Here is a 25,995-nt window from a genome sequence, read left to right on the forward strand (position 1 = left end):
GATTACGCCAACAGCTGTGTACCTCTATCAAACTTTGCCATTGTTGAGTATGGACATCCAACACGGAATTAGATGCATGTATTTAAATATGGATCAGCATAATAGATCTCCTTTAAGTGAGGAAACCTTAATATCAGAAACACCAGTCGCTTGGCTGTAGTTAGATGTTGCCTGGCAGCTGAGTAGTATCATAGCAACAATGAGCAGTAGTACAGCAACAGATAGACAAGCTGACAGTCTGGTGAATGTTTTGCTGTCTTTGCAGCTCCAACACCAACTGTCACAGGGAAGTCACTGACCTGAGAGGACAGCAGCAGGTTTTTTATGGACTCCGAGTTCTTCAGGAGCTGAATCTCCTCCACAATATGCACTTCTCCATCGATCACCACTGACTTGTGCAGGATTCCCTTATCTGGAGAGGAGAATGGTAACGTGTCAATCAATTAGCTGGAAGTCAGAAAGAAGCCTCTTTCGATACAGTAACCTTCTAAGTCTTTTGCACTAAAGATCCGCATTCAAGGCTAAGTTAAAACTGATCAATTAAAAAAAGAGCTTTGTAATTATATACATCACTAGGCTCTGTATTAACACAGGCATACTTAAAACTCAGAGAGTCATGTTAGCATCAGGGACAACGTCACTATGTCAGGACACCCTTTCCTCGCGCGTTCTCACCTGTTCCAGTAAAGATGACATCGTAAATGTTCTTGTCGAGCGCACGGACCCTCTCCACCACGATCTGAGTGTAGTTGACGTCTTTGGTGATGAGGCGAGGCCCGTTGCCGATGGGCAGGACGGGATCCTCCAGCAGCGGGTGGTCCTTAACAAACTGGAGGGTTTTGTCGGGCAGGTGGAGAGAGGTGCTGATGTTCTGCTGTCGCATCTGGCTGTTCATACACTGGTGGAGGGAAAAGGCAGACGAGAGACAGTTCATCATTTAGGAAGCAAGAATTTTTCCGCCTACATTGCACCTACTTAATAAAGCATTTCTTCACCCTTGAAAACAAAGTTTGCACAAGAATTTGCACAACATTGACACACTTTGATGTTTGACTGCACTTACTGCTCCTGGACGTGGAGAAGGGGTGATGCCGTTGTAGCGGACCCACTTGGTGTGGGACTGCTCCACTGTGGCCTTCTGCATGTACTTGCCCTTTGAGAAGACCTCTTCCACAGCAGTCATGTTGTAAGCACACACTGCTGACAGACCCACGTTACCCCTGGAGGATGAAGATGATGATGAGGAGCAGGGGAAGGAAAAAAAAAAAGCGATTTAGCGCTAAATTTGTCAGATTTTTTTCTTCTTCTTCTTCTTCTTGTCTGACCCCTACTGATCCCCATCCCAAGATTGAATCACATCACTGACCACTGGGAGGTGAAGACCCCGTAGATGACGGTGTCCCTCCAGTCTGCTCCCTTCAGGATGAAGACGTCATGTACTACATTGAAGACGAAGTTGAGCTCGGGCATGGAGCAGACCAGCTTGGCTTTCAGGAAGGACGTCCATTTCTTCTGGAGAGTGCGCTGACCCCCGAGGTCACCCTATGGAGGAAAAAAAAAAAAGACTCAGCAGCATGTCAGACGAGGGGGAGACGCAGAAGGAAGTAATAAGGATAGAAGAGACGATGGCACGAGTGTGAACGTGTTGCATAATTTTCACTGGGGCTGGAGTGGGACACATCAGGTTTTATTGTTTTTATGTTCATTTTCTCACCAAAGTCCGAACATTGTTTGCTTTCTGTCTACATATAAAGGTTTTATAGTTACCTGAGACGCCTCAAGTTAATAAGAATCTCTCAAAGCAATAATCTCTACAAGCAGCAACAAGAGGTGATACGATGCTTACAGGACCTTTTTTGTCTTGAAGGTTGCCTCTGATGGAACATGTACTCTGCTCTAACTTATTGTTGTTGTTTTGCTGGAGCCATATACGAGCTAAAAATAACACCTGCACACACTTCCACCCCCAAAAATAGTTTTTCAGTATATATTCACAGCCAATATTCTCTTTCAAAGATGCTAGATTTTGAATGTTAGATAAAGTAAAAAGTAAGCTTATTCTAAGTGGGGTCAGTGCATTAACAAAACATTGTCTACACAGCTTTCAATTATTCTTTATAAAACATTTGGAGTTATATACTCAGCTCATTACAGGAAATCAATAATTGTGTCCTGTGAAAATGTTTTTTGTTTTATTTCTTAAGAACATATATTTTATTATATGTATGTATTATATTTTTTTCAATTTTCTTGGAGTTTTTATGTCACGACTTTGGTGCTTTCAAACTTAAACAAAACTGAAGAAAACGTCCTGCAGTTTTTCAGTTTGAGCTGCATGTGTTAAAGCAAAAAGCCACATTTTTAGGGAGGAGGGGGTTGATGACATTTATGTTCTGTGGCCAGCATGCGACAATGATAGACTGTATGCATGCGCCCAATGCCATCTCCGTTCATGTAACAAAACTGCTTCATCATGTTTTCTGTTTGTTTCAGTGTGTCGCTCTCCGCTCTGTTGTTGATATTGTGATAATGTAGATCTGATTCATAAGTTAGTGTAGGCTTCAGACTTTAGTTTTCTTCATGACACCATGATGCACGAATGATTCCCATTAGGTCAGGAATAGAGACAATGAAGGGAGGGGATTGAGAAATGAAAAGGCCAGCACACACAGACGTAAACATGCGTAGAGGGAGGCTGCTGGGATGTGCAGATGGTACCTGACGTGTACTGACCTTACAGACGCGCGCCACCCTGGGGATGAGCAGCTTGCCAAAGAATTCGTATTCAACCGACACCTCAGTGAAGAAGTAGTAGATTTTATCGTCCTCGCCATCCACTCTATTTGCGCCTTCTTTGATCACGTCGGCAAAAACAAAACTGGGCTCTGCAGGGGGGAAAAAAAAAGAAGGATGATTGGACTGCTTTTGTAAAAGCCTCATTGTATTGTATTATAAGATTTAGTCCCTTTCATGACGATCTTTAAATTATCACAATATGTCACGTCCGCATGTTGTTATTACCCACCATTAAGCCATGATGTGGAGTACTCCGTCCTCAGCAGGGACTGTGATGGAGAGTATCTGGAAATAATCGGTTCACTGCCTAAGAAGTTATAAGCTGTCCCTGAGTACAGCTCCCCATCTGATAGAGAAGCAGAAAAAAAAAAAAGCAATTTTAGCCTCCCAAAAAACACGAGATTATTGGGGATTATTGTGCATTTTGCTGCAGGGCTCGCCACCGACAGAGCTCTTCAAATAAAACTGGCCTCAACTCACCAACCATGACAGTAGTGAAGCTTTGAGAGGGGTCAAAGGAGCACTTCCCCCTGCCGTCTTCAGGTCGACCGACCAATGAGAAGTTAGAGAGGTGCTGAAAAGAGGAGTTCACAGTTAAATTTCACTGAAAAGTTTGCAATCCCAATTAATTTATTGAATGAAGATGCATAAACCTACCAAGTAGTCACACTGAGGCTGAAAGGCGTGAGTGCCGCAGACATACAACCGCTGGCTGTCCACGACTTGGAGCACTCGGATGTAGTTTAGGCAATCCCGCTGGAAAACAAAGTAACAAAAAAACTAATATTTATTGTCTGCAACACTTAAAAGACCCTTAAAAGAGTGATTTGGACATGACATAAATCAACACTTTAATGGTTGAACAAACCTCCTTTGATTTCCCTTTCAGCGTGCACATGGCCATTGGGTTTTCTGCAACTTTCCACTGAACCTAAAAATAGAACAACGAGAATGATGAACACAATTTTTACGAGAATTAATTTTTTCTTGACTGTTACAGATTCCAAGTTCTAATTTGGATACCTTGTTATTTTTGACTGTCACATCGTTCTTGCTGAGCTCAAAGATGGCCTCCCTGGCTCCCACATACAGCGCATCCTTTTCCTCACTCAGCAACAATGTGGTGTAGTTGAAGATCCCAGGTTCGGAAAACTCCATCAGATCCAAATCTGAACACAAAACGGATTCCATTATGTTACTTTACGTGTGTAAAATGTTTCAATTTTAACCTGCTCAGCAACAAACAGCAAACCAACAACGGCAGGGACCAGGTGGAGACCCAAACAAAGATAAGAGGAGACTTATCCTGAGAATTGTGGATGCTCATTTATCAAGGGGGCCAAAAACAAATTGATTAATGAATCCTAATGTTCTCCTTAATCAACTGGGGGGGGGGGGGGGGGGGGGGGTGTATAGCAGATAAATAACAAATGGTGCAAATTTCAGTCATTTTTTCTTAACTGATAGTAGAACAAGTTAACAATTAATGATCGATTAATCATTAATAATATATAAACACTTGGGACACAAATGTCTACTTTTGTTACAGAGACACAATAGCATTGTGTCGAGTAAAATCTTGGTACTGTGTGTTGGGTGATTGGTTGGTGGCAAAACTAGCTAACATAGTTTGTGGCTGGCTACGGTTGTGCCGGGTGCGAGTGGGTTCGGGTTGCAGGTGCCTGGACGTAAACGCCACAATGATGAAGGCAAACACCCTCGCTGACTGACTGAAGCAGTAAAAAATGTGAGCTGTGCTGGTTCTCACAGCGACTCAGTTAGCGGAGCTATTTATGTGACCAAACTGAACTTCCGCCTGACAGGAAGTGCTCATGCTTGAGAGCCTGTGGTCAGACTGTCGGAGTCTGTTGACATTGAAGAAACAGGTGTCTCTGAAGTATTGTGAAGCTTGTATTGAAGCAGCACAAGCACATCATACACAATCTTTCTACACAGTAAAGCCTGGTTCATACTTCTGCGTTGAATGCACACCGTAGCTACACTGTAGTGGACCTTCGCTGTTGTGAGCACTACATACTTGTGCATTGGTGTGTCTGCGTAGCTCTGCAATACTCCACCTACAAATGAGAGTTGGCAGTCTGATTTTTATGCTTTGGGTTAAAACGGAGCATATTGGGTTGTTGGAGTTGATTAATATTGAGCTGCATTATTCTAGCTTGTAGTGTTCTACCTTCTGCAGAATTTTGAAAACGGCAGAGATGTTGTAAATGTAGGAAATACAAAAACCACGCAGCAGTCCAATCACAGGGCTTGAGGTTGCATCATTTCAACATGTATCAAAAGAAGGTGCACGTCAGGCTACATCTGAAGGCATCTCAGTTGGTACAGGACTAAGAGAACCTATAGTGTATCTCACAGCATAGATTTGACACAGATGTGTAAATCAGGCTTAAGATAGTTCAGGTCTCAGGGCGCTGATGGCCTAGCGGTTAAGTTGTACCCCATGTATGAAGACCAGTCCTACAAGCAGGGGGGCCCAGGTTAAAGTCTGACCTGCATCATGTCATTCCCCTGCTTGCTCTCTCCTGATATTTCACTCTGTCCACTGTTCTCTCTCAAAAGCCCAAAAAGAAATCTTTAAAAAAAAAAAAAAAAAAAAAAGACAGTCCAGGTCTCCATGCACTGCTGACAAGCTAAGTTGACACTCGTGGTCTCAAAATAAAGAACACCGACACTCGCTAACAAGTACAACTTCTCACTTTGAGTGCATCCTCCATGACTTACCGGTATGCACAGTTTCAATTTAAATCAGCAGGTTGCGAAAGAACATTTACAAGAAATGGTTCAGTCTTCTACGGATGGAGTTTACAATAAGAAAAGAGGATAAGTGTAAGGATGTTGCAAACAAAAACCCTTGAAAAACTAAAGTAATACACGGTTGATGAGGTTAAAGAAAAGTGAATTCATTAGAGAATTCCACAACTTGTTGAATTTATAGCATATAAATAATACTAATAAAACAGGACACTAATACCATCCACTGTTGTTAGACATTATTTGTCATTTATTTAACTTAAAAAAAAGTTATTACAACTGCGAGCATTTTTTCTCTCAATCACCAAGTGAAAATATTCTTCAACCTCTCAGTAAAATGTCTTCTCTTATTGAAATCATTCAGGTCAGCCCTTACCTTGGTGTCTCCAGGACGTCCGAGGCACAGCGTGGGGTCCATGGGTGGACACCTCCAGGAGCAGCCCCAGAAACACTCCCAGCACGCCAAACCCCATGTTAGACTCTGGTAACTTTGGAACTGTGAAGTTTCCTCTGCGAGACAAAAAAAAAAAAAAAAAAAGAGAAGCGACACATTCAAACCCGGTGAAGCAAAAAAGAGTGTGTGTTTTACAAGCGAGAGGTGATGAACGATTTCTTCACAGGCTGATCTTATCATGCAGCACAGACTCTAAAATGGGACAGGCATCAAATCCACTTCCCTCATACTGAGAGCTGGCAGAGCTGATTCATCCTCTTTAGTATCGCTTAGGAGGTCAGTGTGCGACGTCACACGCACTCCAATGAAATCAATGAAAAGACGCCTCTCAGACAATCAGAGAAATATGTGAAGATTATGTTCTCACAAGAAAATACATATATATTTATCATGAGAAAAAGAGGGAAAAAAAGAACACATTACACAAGAGTTGCAACAATGACGCAAAGAAATGATTTGTCAATTAAGAGCAGTTAAAAAAAAAAAAGGGATTGCAGCAATTTATAAAGAGAAGATGCAACTATGACCTGGTTTAAGCTTTTCGTTTGTATTTTCGTAATGTCATATCAGAGGGTTTGGTGGGTTCTTTTTCATACACAGATTCTGACTAAATTCATAAATCTGAGGGAAAAAATAATTTATCAACAATGAAACTTACTACTTGCATCCTTCAAGTGATAATACCTAAAACTGCTATTCCTAACACCTTGTATAATATCATGTAAAATGTCAAATATCTTTATTTTATCTCTTTGACTGCATGTGCTTTATTGATGTGGCATTAGAAGTACATATTAGTCACATCTCAACTATTAAAGTTCACAGGATTTAAATGAGGAACTTGTGCTAATCCTGTCCTCTCACTTTCCAGTCAATGAGTCAGTAGTCATTGTTTCACGCACAGACAAACTGAGGAAGAAACATTTTGATAGTGATCAGAAACAACTCTGACATCTGCATTCTTGCACACATTCTTCTTCTGAAATTCAACTCCAAGCTTGTAAGCTGAGCAAGAACCATTTTAGAAACGTGGGGTTAAACAACAAAAAGCAGGAAAACAAGATGTGGAGTTGCATCTGAACGAGGCACGGCGGGTCGTGTTGCTGGCGGGGTACAGCACATGAAGCTGACCTGGCATAGCAGAGATGGAAAAAAACACTTTTGTGTGTCGTGAGCATAAAGTCATGCACTTAAATCCAGTCTGCCTGACATTCAGACATGAAAGTGTGTGTTGTAACTCTTAATGTTGAACGTCTTATGACTGCTGTTTGACACTTCAGTTTACTGGTATGATCATTATGCAACACAGCAGGCTTAAGTAAATCCCCCCTATACTTATTGAAACTTACATTTCTGTTCTGCTCTGTTGATTTGTGTTTCTGTTTGCCTCGGATCGTGACGACAATGACAATGATTATGATTATGATGATGACGACAGCATCGCTGGTATCCATCAGCTCTAATCAGATATGGGTGTTGTTTTCCATTTGCCAATTTGTGTAGCATTGTGATCTTTCAGCCTGTTCACAGCTCTCCCCTGGTGCAGGATGTGCCTGATAAGGACTCCATTAGGCTCCTCTGGACCATTTGTGTACGTGTTTTAAAATATCCAGACCCACCTCAGGATGTTGGTGTTGTCATATTCAATAAAACCCTCACGTTGTAATCAAGTCCTGGATTTTGTCTTCAGCACTGGGCCCTGAAAGTGCAAGTCACTTCATAGTCTGGACACTGGCAAAAGCAGTAAATGATTCTGAAGATGCTGAGAAGTGATTTGATTAAAAAGGTAATAAGCAGCAAATATGTTATAATAAAGTTTTTATAACAACAAATGTGCTTGAAGTCATTTTGTTGCAGCTCACTCGAGTTTAAAATGGTAATAATTTCTGGAAAATCAAACCCTATTCCAAGTTGCCTGTTGTAGGTCAGCAGAAAAGTATGTGTGTGTGTGTGTGTGTGTGTGTGTGTGAGCTCATGCTTTAAAGCTTAAGTAAAATATTAAAATAAATCTCTAAATCTGTTCTCAATCCTGCTTGTAATACATGCAATGTTTGTTGCCAAATTAACTGCAGTGGGAGCACATGCAGGATAATCTTGTGGTCAAATTTCCCCCCCCCCCCCAGACCAAATTCATTCAGACCTGCACGAAATATTGATGACCTCTTACATTGTCATGACTCTGTTAATATGATCAACACTGAGATGGCATTAACTCACAGAGTAATTAACTGATATAATTCAATAATAAGGATAACGCGCTTCCTTTTCTCGATCCAATCATGTGAAAGGAGCGGTGTGCTCGGCGTCAGCACAACTCCGGCTTTGTACTCTGGCTTTTCTCTCGTTTAACACAGTTGAAGTCGGCTTTTACGCGATTGCTCTGGGTCGCCGACGGAGCGCCGTGGAGCCTGCATTTGTGCTCAGTGTTGTTTTAATAAGCAGGAGGCAGGTGGGTTCGGGGGCAGGTCGGGTGATTTCCTCCGAGAGGGTAACGTGATCTGGCTCCAAAGCAGGTTATTCTGGTTTTGTCGTCGACGGGCCATGAAAAGAAGGTGAAGTACCCGCAGCACACCTCCGCAAAAAAAAAAAAAAAAGGGTGGGTCGGTCACGCGAAGAAGGGGATAAAGAGGTTATCGTATGTCTTGTAAGACGAGGATGAAGGCAGTTCTTATTCACATGAACCAACAAGCAGTCTAGCCGTGTTGAGGATTTAATGAACATTCAAACTACTGAAAAGATTCATGTTAGTCAAAGTAACAATCAACACCCAATAAGTAGAAAACAAAATAAAAAGGTAACCTCTTACAAGTATGAAGTGAGGGGTTTGACTTCCTACATGGGTCATTTGTCCTCATTTCAGATTTAACACCTAAAATTACAGAACAAAGGCTAAAATAAAATGCCTGTCGAGCACTTCTTAATGACCTAGTAGCACCATTGTGGCTCAAATATAGGTTAGTAATCAGTCACCCAGCGGAGGGGGAGATATATCATGTGGCAGAGCATGAACAGACAATCGATGAGGGACACCACAGAAAGAGAGAAAAAAAAGGGAGAGACTGGTAATTGATTATTGATGTGGTTGTAAGTTAGAACAAATTGCCCCAGAGGAATGACCCGCCTAATACTGGGGTTTGTATTTCTTTTTTTCTTTTCTTCGTGTGAGGGTTTCCACCGTCTAAATCTGGCGAAGATGGAATTCCATCCCGGCTTCAGCCTCCACTCGGCTGAAGAGGGGGTCAAACACACAAGGACCTATTGTTTACTGAAGATGAGGGTAGCCTCCTACTCCACTCCACCCCCATCACATCCACATCATCACTGCAGAGTGCTCCACAATGAACAGAGAGAGAGAGAGAGAGAGAGAGAGAGAGAGAGAGAGAGAGAGAGAGGAGGGAGGATAGAGGACTAGGAGGGAGAGAAAGACATCTTTTCTCCCTCTCACCCAGTTCTTTTACAGTCTTGCCAATCTAAATGCCAGGACAGCTTAACCCCGAGTTGAAGCCAGCGTTTTTAAAGATCACATGGGCCCGTGAGATCTGGATGTGGAAGCGTCCAGTAAAAGATGCTCCATTCACCTTGTTCACTCTGACATCACACTCACGATGAGAAATGTAAACGCTGTTCTGTGGTTCCACTGAATTCAAGGGCTGACAAATGTCATCACTAAGCTGCTTCTTGGTAAATGAGCAACAGAAATATATCAAGTACAATGAAAAGACTAAAGGCTATCTGGCCATATTTGATGTTAAAACAGCACGTTGGAAACCCCATAAACACTGAACCAATTACAAGATGTTTTGATTCGCTAGAATTCTGAAGTTCTAATAAGTTCACTACGATCAATTTATTTGCAAAAGAGTAGACTAAGGATAGTTCAGTGTGGAGGCAATTTAGGCTGTATTTAACTTCAAACAATACATTAGGTTAAAAAAAAGCTTCCATCAGATAAAAGTTAACGCGACCACATAACCACGGCCTCCAAATGATTAATTATTTTTTGTGTGACATTTTTGTGACATTTTTTATTACATTTTATTTTCAAAGGACAGCTGCTGATATAGTAGGAAATCAGAAGAGAGAGAGAGAGAGAGAGAAAGAGGAATCACATTGTCCCCAGGTTGTACTTGAACCCGACCGCCCACTTGGAGGACAACAGCCTTCATACTTTGGGGCGCGACCTAACCGCTAGTGTGCCCCGACTCCTGAACATGGCTAGAAAACTTTTCGGTCAACCTGCCCCTGAAACCTTCCCAAGCTGCTAATTCACAGATACCCCTCACAGCGTAAAGCTTTCCCTGTCAGACGAGGGGAGGGGGGGGGAGGGGAGGGGAGGGGTCTCAGGAGGCAAGACATGACTTGAGACAACGCTGTAGAAATCCAAGAAAGCAGCACAGCAACAGAGTCCAACACTATGATGATAGTTGTTGTTTTTTTGCCTTAATATCAATGCTACGTGTATTTGGACATATTGAAAGTATCAACAAACGAGTGGAAAAATAACATACTGGTAAGTAGAAAACAGTACGAAGCAGCTTTTTGCGTTACGATCACACTGGTCGTGCAGTTGTTGTGTGATATTTCATCATCACAGCCGCCTGATGCTTGCTGTGAATTTTTCTGAGTATTTTCTGTTTTCACCACACCTGGCAGAAACAATTCCAGGTAAAGTCGGGTGAAAAGGTTTTATAAATTTAAAAAAAAAAATTGTTTCACTTTGAAAATGGCCGGATTTTCACCATCCGTTGTCATTTCAGTCGCTCATGAATTAAATAGCAATGAAGTGATAAGAATTTGTCAGACAGCCTCAATTAATATGACTCGTACAACCTTTAACACAGCAGTATAAACAATAAAACTTCGGAGTGACACAGCGAAAAAAGGCTGCTGCATGAATATGAGAACAATAAAATGTCTGATGACGGCAGCAGAAGCTGTTTCTGTAAGACAGAGACTGAGGGAAAGAAAGAGAGTGATGTCAGCGCAGTGTGAATGGATGAGATAACAAAACTAAATCCAGAGTGAAAAGCCCAGACAGACAAAATTTCTCTCTAAAAATCCTCTTGTGGCACGCTGCATTATTAAAATCCTCAAACTAGACTTATCCCTCTATCCCTGCACTCCTGACGCCCTCTATCACTGTAACCACTCTGAGCCCCATTTAGGGCAAACAAAGCTTAAAAAAAAAAGAAGAAGCTTCAGACCCCTTGACGCATTGCTACAGTAGCAGAAAGAGCAGACTGGCAGCTACCCTCTGCTGCTGAGAGATTTAGAGGAGTGGCCACACTGGCCGGGGATATTTAAGACGGTTGCCATGCTGGCAGGTCTCTTTGAAACCTTTGTGTTCTCCTCTCAGCTCTATTGGCTGGGCAGGGTGGTTGACACCTGCTCGGGGCCTTGGGGTTCCCAGCACTGAGCTGGTAACTGGGCACAGACATTGGCGGGCTGCCCACTGAGGGCAGGGGGCAGAGTGGGGGAAACTGGAGCTTGACCTTTCTGTACATGAGGACTTTGAATCTGTTAGCGAGAATCAAAGAATTCAATTAATCTGATTTATCTAGGAAGTGCTTTGATGTGCTTATGCCATGGAAGTCATTAAGGGCATGCAAACCTTTAAATATGATTTATTGACTGGCCGGGGCGGGAGGGGGACATACACTGTTTCCTAATGACGCAAGACCACAACGACTGCTGGATTATAGAAGAGCCTCTTACAAATACAATCTTTCATAATAACCCATTTGAGTAAAGCCAAATGGGAAAGTTTGGTTACTTGCAGAGCAGTATCTTTGTAAAGGACAAAATGATACAAAGAGATACAGAGTCACGTTTGTACAACCTATGGCCTTTAAACACAGCCAGCATTCTAAGTGTAAAGGGCATAGGGTGTACAAACCAGATCCTCTGGCTGGTAAGAAACGAGGGGGGGAAAACAAAGTCATGGCTCTGCAATCCCTAATCTCTTACATGACTGATCGGAAAAACCTAGAAAACCTGAGTGTAGTTCTCAGAAGCTCTGTTGCTTTCCCTGGAGTTTCATGATTGAAAAAAATGTCAAAAACTGTTTTTTGTTTTTGTTTTGATCATACGGTCAATCTCAGATATGTTACAGTGAATGTCTCACAAGTATGTGACCTCTTTTTTTTTTGATGGCTGCCAGATTGGATATCTTTGCCAAAACTTTTGTTATCGTTTCCTGTGCTTCAAGTATTTTAAAAAGACCCGAGAATCATCCACAGATGTATAAAATGCAAAATCAGTGTGGTGGTTGGTTACAGGATTGAATTCTGGGTCATGCGGTTTGTCTGTTTGGTTCTCCAAACAACACCTACTGAAGAAAGAAAGAAGAAGATACAACTCGACTAAATTTGGAAATCAGAACACTTCTCCTCTCCTGCAGATCTTGGATAACAGATTGATCTTACAAAAAGTGTATTGTAAAAGTGCATGTATGACTTTATTAAATGAATGGAGGGCTTAAGTGTGTCATAAAAGGTATTTTATGAAGACATAAGGTTAGAGCAGACTGATGTATAAAAACTTAACCACTGTCTCCGACTTACAGATCACTTAATCCCTGATGAATTGGTAGGGTGACTTGTCACATAAGACCCCCATAGTGGTTTAATCACTTCCCACTTCATTTCAAATGCAGAGCGTGCAGGAAAAGAAGCTCCACATCCTGCGAGCAGAGAGGATGGTGAGGGTACGGAGGGTGATGAAGGGTGATGTGAGGGATTTGGACATTCAGTGCCTGCCAACAACTCCAAACCCTCCCTGGCTCTCTTTTCCATGTACTCACTCATCATCAGCATCAATGCACAGAGATGCTCTTCTTCCTTTTTGCCGCAGCACGCCAAGAGGCTGCTGCTGCCTTTTTTTTTTTTTTTTTTTTCCCTGCTCCGTCTGTTGCTATATTAGCAATGGACCTAACCACGCAAAAACAAACTGTGCAATGGGAAATGTGCTTTAAGTAGTTCATTTGGTGGAAAGAAGTTCTCTTCTGGCAATTCAGCATGACATTTTCAAGCTGTGGAACACACTAACTTTCCTAAAGAAGTATCCACGTTCCTATCACTACAAAAGTAAACCATATTGTTCATTTATTTGAGGAAAAAACAGCTCAAACTAATGCGGTCCTGCAAATAAAAAATAATAATAAATTAGCTCTGCTTTCAAGGTGCTCAGCTTTTTTAGAGTTAGGATTATGTGGTCGTACTGGGAAGCAGCCGTACAAGAATAATAATCATATCACATACGAACATGCTAAATAGGAAACAGCTGTAACAACCAAACAAACATAACTGGGCAGACAAATACACAAGACTAGGTACAGAACAAAAGCGAAAAACCAAACCTCTGCTTACAATGCATCCTGGAGCGCCAAAAGCCAAGTGGTTTTGTTGCAGTCCCCGTGTACCCCATGTTCTCGTCGCAGAGACCGTGGGTTCGAATCCGACCTTGGCCCTTTGCTCCATATAATCCCCGCTCTCTCTCTCTCTCTCTCTCTCCTCCCAACATTTACTGTCTCTCTCTCTTCAGCTGTCCTAATCCAATAAAAGGCCCCAAAGATATATCTTGGAAAAAAAGCTTCATCCTGCAAACGATCGTGACGCTGGAACAACACCACTTTAAATAAGTTTAAGAATTATACCCATGATACAGACAGAACAGCTCAGATTACACAGTATTAGCTCCATCTAATTTTACCTGATAAACTTCCAACTGTGTGCATACAACCCATTTTCTTGGCGAATAACTTTATTTGCTGACCTAATCGAGCGTACCATCTGTACAGCACCCACCCAGCTATGGGAGTGGTGATAACAGAACTGACAGTTTATACCAATCAGGGTGCTGTCGGCCTTCTATGAAAATCCATTTTATTTGTCGGACAAAACAACTATATCAAATGTCACCATGGTTGGGGAACTTGTGAGAGCGTGACAACACTAAGTTCCCATTTTCTGACATTCTATGGCTTAGAAAAATGAATCTGTTAAAAACAAATCTGTTGATTTATCATCTAATATTCTTACTTAACACAACTGCCTTAAGTATACCACACAGCAGTGTAAAACATAGAACTTATCTGCATTCATGACATTTAACTCAGGGTTGAAATAATGCAGTTGGATGGCAATCTTATCAAACTTTTATGGCTGGTTTTACATTATTAAAAAACAGAGCTAAAACCAACTCTTATGTTTGTACTTATTTGTTAAACAGCACTTGGCCTTGCTCTTTTATTCTCCAGGGGTATTCTCGGTTATTTGGAGCCAGGCCTGTCCAGGCCCAGAAATTGCCAGAGAGAGGGAGAGAGAGGGAGAGAGTGGGAGGGAGAGAGAGCCTTTACTTGAAACAGAATACTGAGACCACAGAGGATGACACATTGATGGAGACAGATGTCAGCTCCAATGTCATTTGCAGATTAATGCAGTTTGGTGTTAGATGTGGCAGGGACTGGAGCACGCTCACATGTGTACATGATAATGCCAACTGCGGGCATCAAATCCCTCTGAGAAGAAATGACAGACAGAGGGAGCTCATCTTAGAACACCGCCAGCTGCATCAGAGTTTTGGGTTGCGTTTCCCCACAGGCTGATGAACCGTTTTTGACATTTCAAGTGTGGACATTCATGGCTTTACTGTCTCTCAGTATTGGTGACAACTCCATGCGACGATTACATTTCCATCCTATGATTAAGGCTTCCTCCATCTGACTGTATTTGTAACAGTCAGATGAGTAGAGTTTGTTCTCTTCTTTCTTTCTTAACACCCATAGTTCTTAAGTTTCCTTTTTCAAACTCCAACTTCTTGATACAGACTCAAGTGACATCACTTGAGGCAAATAATCGGTCTTCCAGCAGCAGTGATTAGCTCTTTCAAATAGCCATTCAATGCGCTACACTTATTGTGGTTCTTCTGTGTTAAATAAATTGGGTTCAATTTTGACTGTTTTCTGAGGGTTTTCTTACCTTCAGAACAGTCGACTAGTCTGAATTTTAATTTCTGTTGAATCAACATTGAAATGAGTCACTACCTCCCTAGGCATTACCAATTTCAAGAACTTCCAAAAAACAATTAAATCATAACAAAAATGGTTCTGAAATGCAGAATTTGGAAATGTAAACCTGTGATTAATGAATGCCATTATTTGCAATCAAGTGTTGAAATTCAGCTTGAAGCACAGCTTTAAAAAAAATTATCATCTAGCCCTAATTACAACAAAATATGTTGAAGTTAAATAAAACGAGTTGGGGATTTGTTGCCATCAAATTACCTTGATTAATTTCACCTCGCATTAAGTAATTAGTTTGTAATCTAACTTGTTAAATTACGAGAACTGAGTTAAAAATTGCAATGCCACCACAACACATTTATTTTGTGACTTTGTCAGAGTACTTCCACATGTTCCTCTTTGTGCCTGCTTGTCAGACTACAGCATGCCATACTAGATTGATAAACTCAAAACATTCAAATCAGTCCATATATATATATATATATATATAGTTTCTCTTTCAGGTATGCCAATATTCTGGATTTAAAATATAAAATCACTGCCAAAAAAACTTCTGACATTAAAAGGTTGCTTTGAGTATTTTTTAAATATGTGATAACTCTGAACATATAAAAAGAGTTCTTTACTGTTTATTTCCACTCCCAGTAGACAGAACTGGTTCTCCCTTAGACCTGCCACCAGGCATTAATGCGTAAAATTGAGCTCCCCTTCCTATCAAGACCAGTTTGTCCACTTCTCAAATTGTCTGGATAAAACAGCACCAAAGTGTTCCCTTCCCCGGTGGAATTCAGTGGAAACAGACATCAGGCTTCAGCTGTGAAGTGCAAAGCCACCATGTCAAAGCCGCATCATGTTAACATCAAGACAACTGAAATCCAGTGAACAGCTGCACAGCTTCCTCTGCACAGCTGACTGATGGTCATATGGAGAAAATTGTGTTTAAAAACTGCAACAGATGATGCAGCAGTCAGCGTACATTATCCTGGGTGAGCTCCCCCTGGGCGACAGATGGGAGGAGAAGTTGAACTTCACAAAAGCCAGATCGGGGATTAACGGCGTTATCGTCTACATTCAGCATATTAATTCAAAAAAACCTTAATTTAAAGCTGAATTTTTTTTTACATGGCACACGTGATTATGTCTGATGTTTAACAGGCTGTGCGCTGGTACAGAAAATCAATTAGGAAGAGTTTCAATGTAGGTAATCCATCAGTGACAACCCGAATGTCTAAATTAAGGAAAAGGGCTTGTGTGAAGGCAACACTATACAAGGGATGTTAAATAGAAACCCTCCTATATAATTACGGGTTGTAGGGCCCCTGCTGAGCTAGCATGTCGACCTAAAGTGGCCACAGCAAAGGCAAATGAAGGGTCAGGTCCAGTAAAGGGTATATTTAGTCTGTCGATGGCAAGCTTTTTAAAAACAACACACCCTTTCCCCGAGTCACATGGCTCTGTAGGATTAGAAAAAAAACGTCCCTATAAACATACAGACCAGCGGAGTTTTCTAACTAGAGGAACAAGGAGTGCTGTGTGGTGTTCCCCGTCCTGCGACTAAATATGCCTCTTTAGTTTAACATGAAAACATAATCACCAGGCGCTCTTTCTTTTAATTAAAAGGAGAAAATAAAGGAAGGAGTTTTACAATTGACATCTGCAAGAGGCTAAAATACAATGCAGGAAATTCTCTTTTGAGGATCCTCCATAAAAGCAGCTACTTCTGCACGCTTCTATGTCGTCATCCTTACCAGATTAAAACTGTCAGACGGCGTCATGAGCGGTTAGCTGAAGCTTATCCAGAGATAACTCCTGCACAAAGAAGCCTTTAACTTTGGCAGTACATATTTGTCATGAATGTGCAAAATGCTAAATATTGCTAATAATGAACACATAGAAACTGATTGTCAAGGAGTTCATCAAAGTGCTAAGAAGGTTCTCATTGGTTGGAACACAAAGGCACGCTATTGAAAAAGTTTTAGAATAAAGCAATTGGCTACTCTGTAGTGAAAACATTAAATACTTTTAGAATTCATATTATAAAAATAAGCTGAGTAACGACTAGTGTTGTAGTCAAAGGCCACACTAACCAGGACCAAGACATAGCCAAGACCACCAAAAACATTTAGGGATGAAATATATGATATATTATATATAAATATAATATATATGAAATATCAATGAAAAATCATCATCTTGTGTGAAGTGGGCGTGTCACTCGCTTAGACCAAAACACCGGGAAGGTTGCGACCGTAACGGGGGGGGGATAAAAATGACATTTTTAATGAATTGACGTTATTTGTTCATTCAGAAAGTGGCATTTCCTTCCAATCACTGTAATGACGTGGAAAATAGCCTATCAGTGGTGGTCTTGATTTAAAATCTGAGACTGAGACAAGACAGAGGAGAAATGCTTTCGATTCTGGGACGTGACAGAGACCTTCAAAAAGTGGTCTCGAGACCCATTTTCAAGTACTACAACACTATTAACAACTAACGCAGAGCTGTAAGAACTACAATGTTCAGGGTGAAGAAGGCGAACATAAACATTTTCACTTAGAGATTTAAATATTATTGATTTCATGCTTCTTATTTTATTCGCAGAACAATGCCTGTTTTCCATCCTTTTAAAAAAAAAAGAAGATATTTCCTGTAGGACGACAACTCAAACTTTCCAAGCTAAGCTGATCTGCTGTGAGGACGGTGCATACTGCCTTGACGCACAACTAAAAGCCCTCGCTTTTTGTCACTTATCCTGGAGTGAATACTCGCAGACCGTATAGTCAGGGGGTCATATAAAAACCACCACTCCACAGCAGAGTAATAAACCTTTCACTTGATGTCGTTTCCTCCAGGCTGCTGCGATGCCAGGGAGGCCTTGGGGCGTATAATGTGGGACTATTTTTGGAAGCTGCGAAAGCCCAGCAGAAGGTCTTGTGGTTCCCAGCTGAAGGCCTCGCGGTAACAAGAATGTGAATGGTAGTCTCATTGGTAGTAGCTTTTATAAACAGCAATATAGCCGAGTGCAGGTGACTTCAGCCCCCAGAGTGAATTATAAGTCTGCATTTTTAATCAAGTGACGAGGAAGGACATATCTAAATATGATCGCCCTAACAGATTTATTTGATGCACTAATGAAATAAAACGACAGTAAAATAAAGAAACAAAACTCAGTCTTTTATATTTCAGTTACTAGGCTTTCCCACCAGTCAGGGCACATTTAAAGTGGGCTGTAAACATCACTAAAAACCTTCCTATATTTTCCCCTCTCCTTTCATCCTTTAAGAAGGACTCCTTTCTCTCCTGCTTTTCTCCCAGCACAGTCTTCAGCAGGCACTGATTTCATGGTGGTAATTTTGGTCCGGCGGAGACAAAAACCTCCTTTGGAGCGCTGTGTGAAAACTCAGCCCATCACCCACAGGCTGCCACAACACGAACAGTGTGTCCCCCTGAACTTGGCATACCAGGAGATAAAACACCGAGTTCACCGTTTCCTTCACAGCACACCGAGGGGTAAACAACACAAAGGCCGGGCCTTAAACTTTAAAACAGTCACCACGCAGACATCTCGTGATGCGGCCGACAGATTTAGGGCACACTTCTTCTGCCCTCGCGGAGATGACAACACGGTGTCTTGAGAAAATCAGGTAAACTTCCATCACAAGAGTAAATCAAGAGAAATAATGGAAGGTCTTCTTTTAATCACTGAACTCTGGGAAACAGGTGTTGTCGTCAGCTAACCATTAACTAAGCCCCTTCTTCCTTAGTTACAGTTGCTATGCATGCCAAGCATTCCTGCACAGCACATATATGCAGTTTACAATAACAACGGCAGATTAAATGATTAAAATTTAAATTAGTTCTGAAACAATAGGGCTTTGATTTAAGACTGAAGTAAACCAAGTCAGGCTTCTTATTTCTCACTGACGGAGGGCAATATGTCGGCTCAGTGTATTTTTGTCAAGTCATAAGCTAGCTAGCAGCAAACAGAATAGCTATTGTTACTGACCAAGTGACAATTTAGCACCCAAGCAGTGAATGTGTTTAATAGAACTATGTTTTTATAAATATAATCTCTGTGTCTGGAAATCTTTGTGAGCTACAGATATACTCCTTGGCATTAGAAGTCAAGTTAGCTTACTGCTATAGATGGCACTCTGGTTACCAAATATCAGAGATGCTCTGGTGCAGGGGTGGGCAACTGGCGGCCCCCATCAACCCTCAGCGTGGCCCTCGGGTCAATTTTTACATATCAATTAATTGGAAACATGAAGAAAAACATGACAGAATCTGCCGTGAAATCAAGAAAACCAGAAATATGTGCATAATAATATTTGATCACTGGTATATGTTGAGTTAAATTGGAGACATTATTGACTGTAATCGTTTTTGTATTCTACAATTTGGCCCCCAGGCAGTGAGAATTAAATGAATGTGGCCCTTGCTGTGACCGAAGTTGCCCATCCCTGCTCTGATGTATCTGTTAGATATCAATATCGACTGATATTTGCCCTGTTGACAGACATCAGCCCATCATCAATTATGTATATTATTATGTGTATCCATTCTGCAGCATCAATTTAACGCTGACAAGCTCGTATACCTAACTGTTTATTCTGAGAGGTTTTTTTTATTATTGGGCAGAAGACGTCACCTGACATCCAGTCTGCAAGACATGTTCCAGTGATATTGGAAGAGGAGGGAATATAAAAAAAATGAAAATGTCAATCAAATGATAAGGCCCCTTGGAAAACCAGACACCTCGCAGAAATTAGGGCTCTGCTTGATTCTTTTATTCTGTCGGTCAAATCAAATGTGGCTGTTCAATACAAAGCTGGACCAATTTGTTGTGAATTTTTTAGAGTAGCATCTCCTATATCAGCCCACATGAGTCTCAGGTTTTACCTTAAAGAAGCATGTTTCTCAGAGCTACATAATAAATCACAGATATTTGACTGGTCACTTGAGGTCACAACAAGGTCTTTTAAATCAGACACTTGTAAGGCAGACTGAGCTAAACTTGTAGAGGTGGGGGGTGGGGGGGGCAAACACTCAATCCATTACTTTACTCTGGTGTGTTTGGTTTTTAAAAAGGGTATACAAAGAAACACCCTCTCTATGCGAGTCCCCATCACATTGTTTCAGTTTGGGAGAAATGTCAAGTTGGAAAAGACACTGTTGTGCCTTGTTACAGTTGCTTAGCTATGAAGGGGACAATCAATGTTTGGAGGAGCGCTTTCAAAAACAGTGAACGGCAGAGAAAAGGCACAAAGCAAAGCTGGATGTCTGAAAGGCCACTGAAAGCAAGCAGCTGCGCGTGTACACAACATTGACCAACAGCTTGCTTCCAACAGGTATAAAACAAATGAATCAAAACTTGAAGAAAAAAAATAAGGAAACTTGACGAACTGATTGGGTAAAAAGAACAGCATCAATTTAAAAAAAATAAAAAATAAAATCATACTTTGCACCAAAAGCACCCAAGCCACGCAGAATGAAATCAGAGTTGCATTGCCCAGGTGTGGTCATGCAAGGGGATTATTTCAAAAAAGAGGATCAAAGCCCTGAGGTGGTTACAGGGGGGGGTGTTTGTAGAAGCATGCAGCATTCGTGTTGAAGCATGCAGGGCTGCTGAGCAGCTCAGTATTGGTCTGCAAAGCAACAAAAAAAAAGAGGGGGTTGGGAGTGAGAGGAGTAGAGTTTCTGACCTGTGGCTCCTTACAAGATGCGACGCTCTTCCTCCGGAGAGAATTATAAAATCCTCAAGCTAGGGAGGGGGGGGAAGAAGACAGAAAGATCAGACAAGACAGTAATGTAGGATGTGTGTGGTTGAAGGAGGGAGAAAGCAGTGTGTGTATTTGTGTGTGTGTGAACATGTATAGTGTTTATGCATGGTACGCTGTCTAGTCCATGTTTAGACAGATAGGATGTTGAATCAATGATAACACATGTTGCACAATAAATCAACCATTAAATAAAACATTTACACAACCACAAGTATCTTTTCATCCGTCCACACACACATCAATATGCAAATGAGTTAGATAAGCATTCTGGGAAGGACAAAATAATTACAAAGTGACATAAATATCCAAAGGCCACTAAGCCGCTGATATCATATGATGTCTGTCGGGATACCGTGCTAACTTTTTCATAACCAAGGACACAGGAATTGAGAGCAGCCAAATGATAAACATTATCTTGTGTGAGGAACCCGAGGTCTGTGCCGCTGTATTCATTTCCTCTTCCGCGTCTTTCGCCACTGAAGAGGTTTGCCTGCGTTAGAAGTCTGTCTGAGATATTGGAGTACAAATTTAAGACTGTCAGCAGCAGCCATGTCCGTGGATCAAGCAGATGTAAATACAGAGAAAGCCCTCTCGGTTCAGCCACGTTGAATTATGTCTGCTCTATATGTGGGTTAATCCCAGGAGAGGTCAGCTACAGCCAATCCTTAAATCTGCCCAACTTTAATATCAAGTTGCACAGTTTGTAAAATGATCAATTTGACATTGAAAGGCTGAAGAATGTGGCTAAAATGCAACAAGTTTTTTTTCTTTTTGACACAGCTATCCTACTTTATCAAATTAATGTTTTTTTTTGTATGCCTTCATCCACCACAAAATCATAGTTTAATCTGAAGATGCCCCCAAATTTGGGCTAGTGGTTACCTTGCGCGCCCAAAGTACGGAGGCTGTAGTCATCACAGCGGTCGAGGGTTCCAATCCTCCCTCGCAAGAATCAGAACATTCCCGCCATTTTTTTTGTCTTATACAAAACTAACCAAAAGTAGTAGCAGATCAGATTTCAGATCAACTAATCTGTATTTCACTGTGGCTCCAAAAACCCTTGACCTGATGTGGACACTAGAGATCTTTAAAGTTGATACAGATTGTTGAAATTTCAACCAAACACACAAATATTTAGTTTTCTGTATTGCTAGAGAGAAAAATTTGGGCGACTAATAGAATCATTAAGATTGTTTTGTTGGTAACCACTAATGTCTGAGCTAAAATTGTGCCACACCGTGTAGTACATGTTTGAATGTCTCACTGGATACGTGAAGAGATTTAATCTGCTGGTGGAGCTACATGAAATGTCAAAGGATCACTGAATGTGACTGGCTTACGGCCTGACATCAACATTACTGTGCCATAAAACTAGGATGGAAAAAAAAGTGAGATCTATTTGGAAAAACTCAGCAACATCAGTCATTAGGACTGCACCAGTGAGGATAGATTCCATTTAATTTAATGATTTCTCACAGAATTTGGTTTGGATTTTGAGTACATAATTGAGAACGGGCAAAAATCAGCAAAAACACAATATCACTCTTATTTCATGGAGGACCAAATCCCCCACAACAACAAAAAAGAAAATTGGGGTTTCAGGCCCTAGACAATTTTGTGCAGTGTCAGCACCTGACTTGTGCATCACTAATGAATCGATGCGAGAACAAAGACTTTCTGGTATAATAAGCAGCAGCAATAGCTGAACAGCCAGGTGGAAAAATTCTTTGGTTTTCTTTTGGGTTCATGGAAACTAGAGCGCCTAAGTGTAAAGGAAAGTAGAAATCTTCTTATGGCCATCGTGACAGATGGTTGGGCCTCCATTCACAACACTTTCCAGTCTGTTCCCTCAGACTGCCTCCCTTTACAACAAGGTTGAATACATTCTCCCTGCACAAGTACACAAGCTTTATTCCCACATTCCACTACTATCCAACTCTGTTTGAGTGGAAAAAAACAGGCTTACATATTTACTCTGCCTGAACCTGAACTTCAGTTCAGTTTGGGACTATTGGTCACCGTCTCTACCAGTAATCTAGCGGAAAATAAACTTAACTATGGATGTACCGAAAAGAAGTACTCAATGTTCTTTAAAAAAAAAAAAAAAAGTAAACAAAACTGGAAAGAAGATAAATGTTGTTGAAAATGAATAAAAAACTAACCAGATATCATCCTAAATAATGCTGAAACAGCATCAAAAGCTGTCCCAGGACACATAGACAAATCTCCCAGACACCCGAATTGAGGTCACCAAAATCAACCCAAATATTCAGATTCATTAGCATTTGCTTTGGTGGGGTAAGCTACAGTAATGCAGGCCCCCTGATCTACAGTATAAAAGAATAATCAGATTATGTTAAGCAGAGATGATACACTACAGGCTAGAAACATGGGCAGTTCACTTCACACAACAGATGATCTTTAAGACTAAAACGCTGCGGATGTGCACGCACATCTACAGCGTGTAACTGTCTGGAATTTCATCCATTTTCAGATCGCTTTTGGCACTTCTGTGATAAAGTATAAACTTAAAGTACATTAGTTTAGGTCAGTCTTGGTTACTATCAGATTCGAGGCCACAGAGGACGGTTATTTGTGTTGATCAAGTTCATATGCTGTGCTTAATAGATTCAATATGTAGCCGCTTGGAGACAATTTTTCCACTTTCTCACTCGGACAGCCATAGAAAAAAAAAAAAAAAATCACGTATGCAAGCAAGCACAAATACACGTCGCGACAAGTTCTGCCTCCTGCCCGCCTCTGACAGCATCAATGGACCGCTGGGAGAAGATGACAGTCGCCAAAGATTGATGAGCCCGAGGCCAAAGGGTTCATCCCCCTCGACATCCTTAGGAAACACTTTGACTTGGCTTCCCTCGACTCCCACAAAACCCAGTGACAGCTGATACAGACTCTTTACTATGCACCCACGAATCCAAGTGACACCAGTGACACCACGCCTTCATACGTCTCAATTCAGGACTTCCTGAGTGGGTGTCAAGCCCGATTGTGCCCCCAGACAACGCCCTTGGTGACACCGTGGTCCGGAGAGGAAGCGGGATGTCACGGGTCAGTTTTTTTTTTTTAAATTGATGAGTGGACTTGAATGAGAACCAGGAAAAGCCAGCCTTTTCGAGACTCTTGAAGCCAGAACAAATTTATTAATAGAACTACTTCAGAAACCAAGCCGTTGGTAAACATCCCGACAGGATCGGCTATTGAGCTCACCCAACTGTGACACCTGATTTTCCCTGGAGCTAATAAAAAGGTCCGAGCTGGAGCTTTTATCAGGATCTTATTACCAACCCGTCTCCAATTCTCATACAAGGACCCTATATTTTGTATATCACTGGTGAATATTTTAGGTATTTTCAACAAAAACCTCATCTTCAAGAAGTCTCTGAAAGAACAAAACCAGTCAGTAAAATCTCCATTTTAAATGAAAGTTAAAGCAGGCATCCAACTAGGGCGGCGATGTAGCTCAGTTGGTAGAGCAGGCGCCCCTTTCACTGGTGGCAGATTCGACTACCGATTCTAATGCCGTTTGGTGCACATCATCCCAGACTCTCTCCTATCTCACTCCTGAAATGTCTTTTCTCTGGAGGGTTAAGCTTCTGACAAATCATTTGGGAGTTGAGCACATCTCTAACTGCTACACATGTTGCTGTTTTGTGAATGACATTTACAAAGCTTTTAGCCAGTCTCTGATAATGGTTTTTAACCCTTGATCCCCTGAGACTGACATGAATACAGACACATGAGCAACCTTGGCTGATACACAAAAGAAACAGATACACAGAGGACTGGGAAAAGGCCTCTCATCCTTATGACAGTGTGGTCCTTCCAGTAAGAGCTCCCCCATCCCCACTTTGCAACACACACACACACACTCATCTGTGCAGCGACCCTTACTGTCCATCGACAAACATCCCAAGTCTCTGACAGGCCTGGCAGCGTGCACCACCACAGGTGGGGGAGGGATGAAAAATGAGAGGGACAGAGGAAAAGAAGGAAAACAAGGTTTGCTGAGAGGAGATATTCGAGCGTGCAGATTCATATACCATGCTTAAACAGAGAGAAGAGAAAGGACAAAGAGGAGAACGAGGAGGAAGGAGTGGGAGGAGGATTCTCCTTATGGAAAACAAGAAGGGAACGGTTGCATAAAGAATCATGAACGTTTCGGTTTCAGGGCTCATGGAAAATGATGTTTTCCTTCTTGCTTTTGTTTTTCTTCTCACCCGAAGGAGAAAACACGCTCAGATTTTGACTCCAAAATGTGTTTTAGGCAAAACAAGATTTATTTATTAGTTGGGTTAGCACATTTTCATGCGATATAATTCTCCCCCAGCATTTGGCACTTTGTCTGGATGTCCTACTTTTCTACATGATGCAATACAGGGAACCCTTGTGTAAATCATTTGGTAGGAATAAAAAAAACATCTTGCACATTTAAATCCTATATGGATGCATGGGCTCTGTTCTTTGCACACACAAACATGCAAAGCGATGTTTTCAAAAGGATTATGCAGGCTTGAATTTAACAGAAAGAATCCCCAACTTCAAGCTCTGCAGAGCAAATCTGGCTTAAGAAACTTTCCTCAGAGCATCCTGGTACATTAAAAAGAAAGGGCTCAACTCAAAAATCCTGTCAAAGAAACATGTTTATTTCTGGAGAATGCAAAGAGCACATCTGCTGGAAGACTATCAGCTCCTGAATCAATACCAACAAAAAGCATAGAAAACACTAATACAAAACTATTTTTAGAACAAATCTGAAGTTTGTACACTTCAGGGTCACATGCACTTTGTTGGAAATTGTCAGAAAACGTGAAATCAAAGGGTTCTTTCTTGTTCTTGATGATTCTGCAGACTAGCGTGTCTCTGGGAATGCCAACTGGAATGCATGAATCTACAGGAATGTCCACTGATATCCTGCTATGTGTAAATGTTTGCTCATGACTGAGCTAGAGAAAATAAGGGGGGTATTTGTATGCAAGTGTGTGTGTGTGAGAAAGAGAGAAAATAAGTGGCTGTCTTCTTCTGCTTTTGTATGAATCTTAAGTAGTCCCATGTTGAGGGAGGCTTTGTTTGCCGTCACCATCGGGGGGCACGTCCTCCAACTTTTCCCCTCACTTCCCTTTTGGCGTTACATTTATCATTCTTCT

At 41.4% G+C, this 25,995-nt stretch overlaps 1 protein-coding gene across 6 annotated transcripts in view; it reads right to left on the reverse strand.

The window, feature by feature from the left end:
- sema4d (sema domain, immunoglobulin domain (Ig), transmembrane domain (TM) and short cytoplasmic domain, (semaphorin) 4D) overlaps window positions 1–25,995 on the reverse strand; it is a 45,284-nt gene that overhangs the window by 7,656 nt on the left and 11,633 nt on the right. For 4 of the 6 annotated variants that reach the window (XM_061060783.1, XM_061060785.1, XM_061060782.1 and 1 more), the window contains exons 3-13: window positions 5,948–6,081; window positions 3,820–3,965; window positions 3,665–3,727; window positions 3,454–3,552; window positions 3,277–3,370; window positions 3,026–3,142; window positions 2,734–2,885; window positions 1,367–1,542; window positions 1,064–1,220; window positions 676–898; window positions 300–412 (exon numbers count right to left, since the gene is read on the reverse strand). In XM_061060783.1, coding sequence (XP_060916766.1) covers window positions 300–412; window positions 676–898; window positions 1,064–1,220; window positions 1,367–1,542; window positions 2,734–2,885; window positions 3,026–3,142; window positions 3,277–3,370; window positions 3,454–3,552; window positions 3,665–3,727; window positions 3,820–3,965; window positions 5,948–6,081 — 1,474 coding nt within the window. Of the gene's footprint in view, window positions 1–299; window positions 413–675; window positions 899–1,063; window positions 1,221–1,366; window positions 1,543–2,733; window positions 2,886–3,025; window positions 3,143–3,276; window positions 3,371–3,453; window positions 3,553–3,664; window positions 3,728–3,819; window positions 3,966–5,947; window positions 6,082–20,752; window positions 20,812–25,995 lie in introns of all 6 variants that reach the window. The other 2 variants (XM_061060786.1, XM_061060784.1) reach the window with 1 other exon arrangement.

The sequence above is a fragment of the Labrus mixtus genome, chromosome 17, assembly GCF_963584025.1.
Source record: "Labrus mixtus chromosome 17, fLabMix1.1, whole genome shotgun sequence".
NCBI lineage: Eukaryota > Metazoa > Chordata > Actinopteri > Labriformes > Labridae > Labrus > Labrus mixtus.